The following is a 7,529-nucleotide window of genomic DNA, read 5'->3' as shown; positions in this document are numbered from 1 at the left end:
CTCATGCAAGGCCCACTTTGAGGGACACACCTCACACAATGGAGAGCAAATCTCAGCTGCGAGAAAAGGCTAAATTTCAGGCGATTTGGGTTTTGAATTGGGAAAAACAAGAAAAGCTTTGCCATTCTGTTCACACCAGCGAGTTGCCACGGACCAGGTGTGTGATTCTCCGCATGACCTCCACTTTTGTTAGTTAGAGAGCCTGTAACCTTCCATTGGACGACACCTGTTCAGCCTCCTTTGCTTGAGTTCGCCATTTTGAAACAGCCTTTGTGACAGCGAATGCAGGCAAAAAACTTGAGAGCAACATATCAAAGAAGAAGCATCAAGATTTTTATTCCCTGAGATGAACAGTACATTCATGAAGTATGTTTCGGCCCATTTCTCCAACTCTTTGCAGGGCTTTCCCATCCGCTAAGGGCAAAACTGCCTTAGATCTTGACCATCCTCAGACTCTCCTTCTGGTGCACTGAGAAGAAAGCCCATCACTTACTCCTGGCAGCAAAGCTGTGTCCCACGGAGCCAGGAGGGCCGGGCAGAGCAACAATTTCAGAAGCAGCCCCACTCCCACCAGATGAGCACTTAAGAGATACTCCAAATTGAGTCAGTCAGGTTCTACGGCGGAGTAGATGGCAAGGGGAGGTTTCGGCAGATGACAGAGATCCTCCGCTCACGGGGGATCTTCCTTCCATCGAAAAAGGATTCCTCATCTTTAAGGATCTCGTGAGTGAATTCATAGCGAGCTGGCCCCCTTAAGGCAAAGAAGAAATTACACAAGATGCCAGCGTGTTACCATAACTAATAATAATAATTTACACACACACAAACACTGCCCATCTGGCTGGGTTTCCCCAGGTATTCTGGGCGGCTCCCAGCAGAACATTAAAAACCCCAATAAAACATCAAACAGTAAAAGCTTCCCTAAACAGTACTGACTTCAGATGTCTTCTGAAAGTCAGATAGTTGTTTATTTCCTGGACATCTGATGGGAGGGCTTTCCACAGGGCTGGCGCCACTACCGAGAAGGCCCTCTGCCTGGTTACCTGTCACTTTGCTTCTCGCAGTGAGGGAACCACCAGAAGGCCCTTGGTGCTGGACCTCAATGTCCAGGCTGAATGATAGGTTAGAGACGCTCCTTCAGGTATACTGGGCCAAGGCCATTTTGAATTGTGCTCAGAAACGTACTGGGAGCAAACGTAGGTCTTTCAGGACCGGTGTTATGTGGTCCCGGCAGCCACTCCCAGTCACCAGTCTAGGTGCCGCATTCTGGATTAGTTGTAGTTTCTGGGTCACCTTCAAAGGTAGCCCCACGTAGAGTGCATTGCAGTAGTCCAAGCGGGAGATAATCAGAGCATGCACCACTCTGGCGAGACAGAGTGGAAATAATTTTGCTCCGGGCAGAAAGAGAGACACTGTGACCCACCCAGTTGGGTCTCTGTGGCTCAGCTCCAGGACTTGGGTATTTTATATCTGGCTTCACTGGGCAATCCTAAAGAAGACATTCTGTTTTCAGACACTAACTGTAGAGATGAGTCTACAGACACACACACACACACACACACACGCACACACACACACGTCTACATCTCACAGTACTTCATGTGTATGAAGAGCTCAGGACCTTCATGAATTCCTGTAAGATATCAGACTGGTTCACACATAATGTGAAGCCACGGTTCCTTGATCCACAAATGACTCCTGAGCTCATATATTCCCCTCTCCCCTCTTTTTGGGGAACAGAAGCTTCTGCTGTTGAACAAAACACAGTGCCTTGTAACACCCAAAAATCAGGGAACCGTGATTTGCGAGAACCAGTATCTGAGTGGAGTTCATCCCCGAGTTTGAGCGTAACAGGGAATGGTGTTTAAATTGTTCTGAAGCACACCTTGTGGCCATGCAGAGAAGCGGAAGCAGGAACCTAGTGCTCCCCTCAAAGAACGCTTTGCAAGGGGATTTTGACAGGTAAGCAAACAACAAGGGATGACTCTTGGCTTTCATCGCCGTCCTTTCTCAGAGGCATCTGTTGGGAGGCAGGATGGTCTCTCTGCCTGTAATCTAACCAGGCAATTCTAATATACTAATATTGCTTATTACCTGAGGATGTAGAGAGAACGGCGTTCAAGAAGCAGGTCCAGCCAGTCGTGCGCGTTCTGTTCACTGACCAGGCGCATCACACTTGAGGACAGCAGGGAAAGGCCTGCAATGGTGCAGCCACAAAACTAGCAGACGGTTTTTTGAAAAAAGGAAGGGGGAAAGAGAAGAGAATGTTTAATTCTGTAATCACAACCAGTCCTTTAACACAATCCAGAAACAAGAGCACCTGCGAGAGGTGGGGCAGGAAGATACATTTACACGGGGAGAAAGGTGCTAACATCTGAACACATTTTCTCAATGCCTGAACCATGTTGCCAAGAAGGGGCACCAAACTCAACAGGACCCACGTCTGAGTAGACATGCAAATGATTATGCTACAGGAATCATATTCCAACGCAAATTTTCAAAGCAACAATTCCCCAATTGAAGCAAAATCTATTCTCATGAGAAAGCCAACGCCAGAAGGGAACAGACAAGCCTGATTCTCACTGACAGGGTAAATCTGTATTTGAACTCTTCCCCTTGAATTCAGTTTGAAGGAATTCATGCGATGAAATCCTCCACCAAACACAGTCCCCACGGCACGGAAAACTAGCATGTCAGGGAGAATGAGAGGCTAGAATCCTTCCCACACATGCAGGGAGCTGCTTTGACCGATGGAGCATTCAGACAGACAAGCCTCCAGCTGCGGTCACAGGTACTGCTGCCATCCAAACACAAGTTTACCTTCTCAATGAGAACCAGGCCTTCTTATAGCAACTAAGGGCCAACCTTTTGTGCATGAATGCACAGCAACAAAAGGCAGGCACTCTTCTTGAAAAAGGCCTTAAAGGTAAAGGGTAAAGGGACCCCTGACCATTAGGTCCAGTTGTGACCGACTCTGGGGTTGCAGCGCTCATCTCGCTTTATTGGCCGAGGGAGCCGGCGTACAGCTTCCGGGTCATGTGGCCAGCATGACTAAGCCGCTTCTGGCGAACCAGAGCAGTGCACGGAAACACCATTTACCTTCCCACTGGAGCGGTACCTATTTATCTACTTGCACTTTAACGTGCTTTCGAACTGCTAGGTGGGCAGGAGCAGGGACCAAGCAACGGGATTCGAACCGCTGACCTTCTGATCGGCAAGTGGTTTAACCCACAGAGCCACCCACGCCCCAGAAAAAGGCCCTAGGCCAATACTAAATATTAATCTTGCACCCACACCAAAAATATGCCTCTTATTCATGGTCACTTGGGGGGCGGGGGTCTCCTGCTGCCCACCTGCACTTATTTCAGTCACCGTTGCTTGATGTTGCTTCCCATTCATTTTGCTGGCTCAAGGTGAAGGGGGGGAAGTTGCCATATTGCAAACAAATCCATAAGGTCTATTTATGGCCGACCAGATCAAAGATCCCTCTAGTACCACATCTCTCCCATCCTGGCCAGCCAGGTGGCTCTAGGTAAAGGTAAAGGGACCCCTGACCATTAGGTCCAGTTGTGGCCGACTCTGGGGTTGTGGCGCTCATCTCGCTTTACTGGCCGAGGGGGCCGGCGTGCAGCTTCTGGGTCATGTGGCCAGCATGACTAAGCCGCTTCTGGCGAACCAGAGCAGCGCACGGAAACACCGTTTACCTTCCTGCCGGAGTGGTACCTATTTGCATTTCTACTTCCATTTTGATGTGCTTTCGAACTGCTAGGTTGGCTTTAGGAAGCCCATAAAGGGCACCTAGGGAAGGGGTGGCCAACATGGCTGGTACCAGCCAGCACAGATCATAACCAGGAATGAGGCATTATAGCCCGCAGCATGCAGAGGCCACCCCCATTTCCAACCCCTGCTCTGGGGCACAACCCTCCCCAGTTATCAGGATGCTATTCTGCAAAGCTGCAAGAAGAATACCTGGCGTGTTTGCCTTACCTTGACACTGTCTATGTGAGGCTTTATGTAGCCAGTTTTATCCAAATCCAGGACGTGAACTTGAGCGAGCTGCGGCACTCCCGGGGGGAAAGCTGTATCCCGAACCCTTTGCAGGATCTCCTGACACTCCTTGCTCCAATGCGATCTTTCTGTCTCGCGGTACCTATGAATAACCTACGGGATGGAGAAGAGATTTCGTGAGATGTTTGCCAGGCCCCCGGTGGTTGAACCTGCCCAAGGCCTGGAAAGAGGAAAGCCCACATTTGAAGATTGGGAAAGGTTGTGGAGGAAAGGGGTCAAGTTTACTGCATGTACAATGTTAAAGGAAAATATAATGAAAATGATGTATAGATGACACTTCACCCCTGTAAAGTTAGCAAAGATTTATAATCTATGCTGGAAATGTAAAGAAAAGGAGGGTACCCTTTTACCATATGTGGTGGACCTGCCCCAAGGTGAAAGACTTCTGAGAGGAAATTTATAATGAGCTGAAAAAAATGCTGAAATACAGTGGTGCCTCGCAAGACAAAAAGAATCCATTCTGTGATTCTCTTCGTCTAGCGTTTTTTTCGTCTTGCGAAGCAAGCCCATTGAAGGATTAGCGGATTAGCGCTATTAGCGGCTTTTAGCGGCTTATCGGATCAGCTGATAAGCGGCTTAGCGGCTTAAAAAAGGGGGGGAAGGGGAAAAAACCTGCAGGAACTCGCAAGACATTTTCGTCTTGCGACGCAAGCCCATAGGAAATTCGTTTTGTGAAGCACCTCCAAAACGGAAAACTCTTTCGTCTAGCGAGTTTTCCGTCTTGCGAAGCATTCGTCTTGTGGGGCACCACTGTACACATTTGTTAAGAAACCAGAGGCCTTTCTTCTTGGAATAATAGGTCTGGAATTGCAAAAAAAAAAAGTTAAATTGTTTTTGAACGCCACAACTGCAGCTTAAATTCTATTAGCCAAGAATTGGAAAACACAAGAAATACCAACAGTGGAGGAATGGCAGATGAAGGTGATGGACTTTTCGGAGCTAGCCGACCTGACCGGAAGAATCCGTGACCAGGAGGAGGAGGAGCACCAGGAAGAATGGAAGAACGTCAAAGACTATTTATCTAAATATGCTAAGATAAATTAAATAGAAACACTTGCAAAATATTAGTTAGGCTACGGATCTGAATATGTGAAATTATAAAACAATATGTTTAAAGTTAAGATGAAAAGAGATAAAGATGTTAAGAGGGTTAAGTAAATTTTATGAGATATTATTTTGGAAAACCGTTACAATGATACATAATGAAATTCATTCAAGGGAATTTGAGGAAGTCATTTAACTATGATATTAATATTGGACCAAGTTCAGTTTGTCTAAAAATGTGGAAAACTAATAATTTTTTGGGGGGGGAAAGATTTATAATGAATTGAAAAAAATGTTGAAATATACATTTATAAAGAAACCAGAGGCCTTTCTTCTTGGAATAACAGGTTTGCAATTGCCCAAGAAAGATGTTAAATTATTTTTGTATGCCACAACTGCTGCTCGTATTTTGTTGGCTAAAAAGTGGAAAACCCAAGAATTACCAACAATAGAAGAATGGCAGATGAAGATGATGGATTTTTCAGAGCTAGCCAACCTGACCGGAAGAGTCCGAGACCAGGAGGAGGAGGAGTATCAGGAAGAATGGAATAAATTTAATGATAATTTAGTTAAATTTGTTAAGTTAAACTAACTGGAAATAGCTTGCAGATACTTAATGGGCTTAGGATTTTATTTATGTTAAGTGATGAATTAATACGTTTAATTCTATAAGGTGAAGATTTAAGGATGTTAATGTTTAAGTAAAATTTCATAAAAATTGGGATTTGGAAAACCGTTAAAAGGACATGCAATGAAATTCAACCAAGGGGAAGCGAAGAAGTCACTTAACAAAGTTAATAACTGTAATTTTTAACAACACTATGATTTATGTTTGTTTTGTTTGTCTTGCGTGTTTGTTTGTTTATAATATTGTGAAAACCAATAATTTTTTGGGGGGGAAATAATATTTTTTTTGGAAAGAGGAAAGCCCCCGTCTCCCCTCCACTTCGCGCGCCCAAGGTGCCCCGGGGATACCCACCCCGTCCCAGTGCGCGTCCTGGTAGCGGCCTCGGCGCAGCGGCGCCTCCACCTCCCGCGCCAGCAGCGCCTCTTCTTCCTCGCTCAGGAAGCCCGGCACCACCGACGCGCCGCCCGCCACCAGCCTCCGCAGCAGCGCCTCGCTCGACGCCGCCACCGCCGGCTGCCCCGGAGCGCCTTCCCGGCCGTGCAGCGCCCGCTCGGCGCATCGCCGCGCAGCACAGTGCGCCCTCCGTGCGCCCAGGGCGCACCGGCTCTGCATGGCCGCCGGCGGGGCAAGGGCGAGCTCGCGGTGCATGCCGGGCGCGCAGACACCCCTCGCTGCATGCTGACGTTCGCCTTTCACGGATCCCGAGGACGGGAGCCAGGAACCCACGTGTTTGCTTTCTCCGCCCCCTGCCATCCTGTCCCTTTAAGGAATCCACCAATGTTGTGGTGCGTCCTCCTTTTGGAGCTAGTTATCCAACCAAACTTTCCTTATTAGTGTCCGTTTCATGCTTTCAAAGAAGGAAAATCTCCCAAGCGGTCGACCACACACATTGGGACAGCAAATAAAACAGTACGGAACAAAACATTAACTGAAGAAAGCAAGCCAAATGTCAAGATACATTCAAAACAACTTTTATTGAGCTGTGTTTCCAAATGGCACCCACCGCAGTCTTGGGTGGCCGCTGCAAGGTCCCGTAGGTGAACAGATCTTTGTATTTGTGGTCAGCTTTAGAAGACATCCCTTAGCTTTCTGAAACCTTGTTTAGGGAAGTTTTTAATGTTTGTTTTTTTTAATCGCATTTTAAACATGCTGTTGGGAGCCGCCCAGAGTGATTGGGGAAACCCAACCAGATGGGCAGGGTATAAATAATAAATTCATTATTGTTGTTGTTGTTATTATTACTTGCATAAGCAAGCACGTGCACCTGGGCAGAAATGCTCCGGTTTCTTTTGAATCTTGGAATTGTAGAGCTGGAAAGGTTCACTAGGGTCATCTAGTCCAACCCCACGCAGGGCAGGACTTGAACCCATGACCCTGAGATTAAGGTTCTCATGTTCTAGGACTGAGCTATCCCTTCGCAACACACAGAGTAGCCCTGAATGCACTGGCTGCAAAAAAAATAATAATCAGGAAAAGAGAGTTAACTAAAATCGCTTTAAGTTGTTGTGGTGATTTAGAGGTTTAACCTCAAATCAGGCTGGATTTCAGCTTGTTTGTGTCTGGTATCTTCTCTTGCTTACATTAGGTTCTGTATTATTTTATTATAATTCCACTGCTACCGATTTCTCATGAGCTTTGTAAACTTATGGGGAGGAATGTGTGTATGTGTGTGTGGGGGGGGGGTCTTTTTGTTTTTCTTTCAAGTCCCTTTGGGTTGCCTTGGGCAAGATGAAGGGACTAACAAATGTAATTTATTATTACTATTATTATTATTGCCAGTCCTCAGCGC

The 7,529-nt window shown here is 46.7% G+C and overlaps 1 protein-coding gene across 1 annotated transcript; it reads right to left on the bottom strand.

The window, feature by feature from the left end:
- Positions 1–311: 311 nt before the first annotated feature.
- ALKBH7 (alkB homolog 7) lies at positions 312–6,359 on the bottom strand. Its single transcript, XM_082205565.1, has 4 exons — positions 6,092–6,359; positions 3,988–4,161; positions 2,095–2,219; positions 312–751 (listed from the first exon to the last, which is right to left on the bottom strand). The coding sequence occupies exons 1-4, from the start codon at positions 6,350–6,352 to the stop codon at positions 616–618; spliced, it is 696 nt and encodes a 231-aa protein (XP_082061691.1). The 5' UTR covers positions 6,353–6,359; the 3' UTR covers positions 312–615.
- Between the last annotated feature and the right edge of the window lie 1,170 nt (positions 6,360–7,529).

The sequence above is a fragment of the Podarcis vaucheri genome (genome assembly GCF_965113315.1).
Source record: "Podarcis vaucheri genome assembly, chromosome: 17".
Classification (NCBI taxonomy): domain Eukaryota; kingdom Metazoa; phylum Chordata; class Lepidosauria; order Squamata; family Lacertidae; genus Podarcis; species Podarcis vaucheri.
Note: the sequence above shows the minus strand (reverse complement) of the source record. Positions and strands in the feature narration are given on the sequence as shown.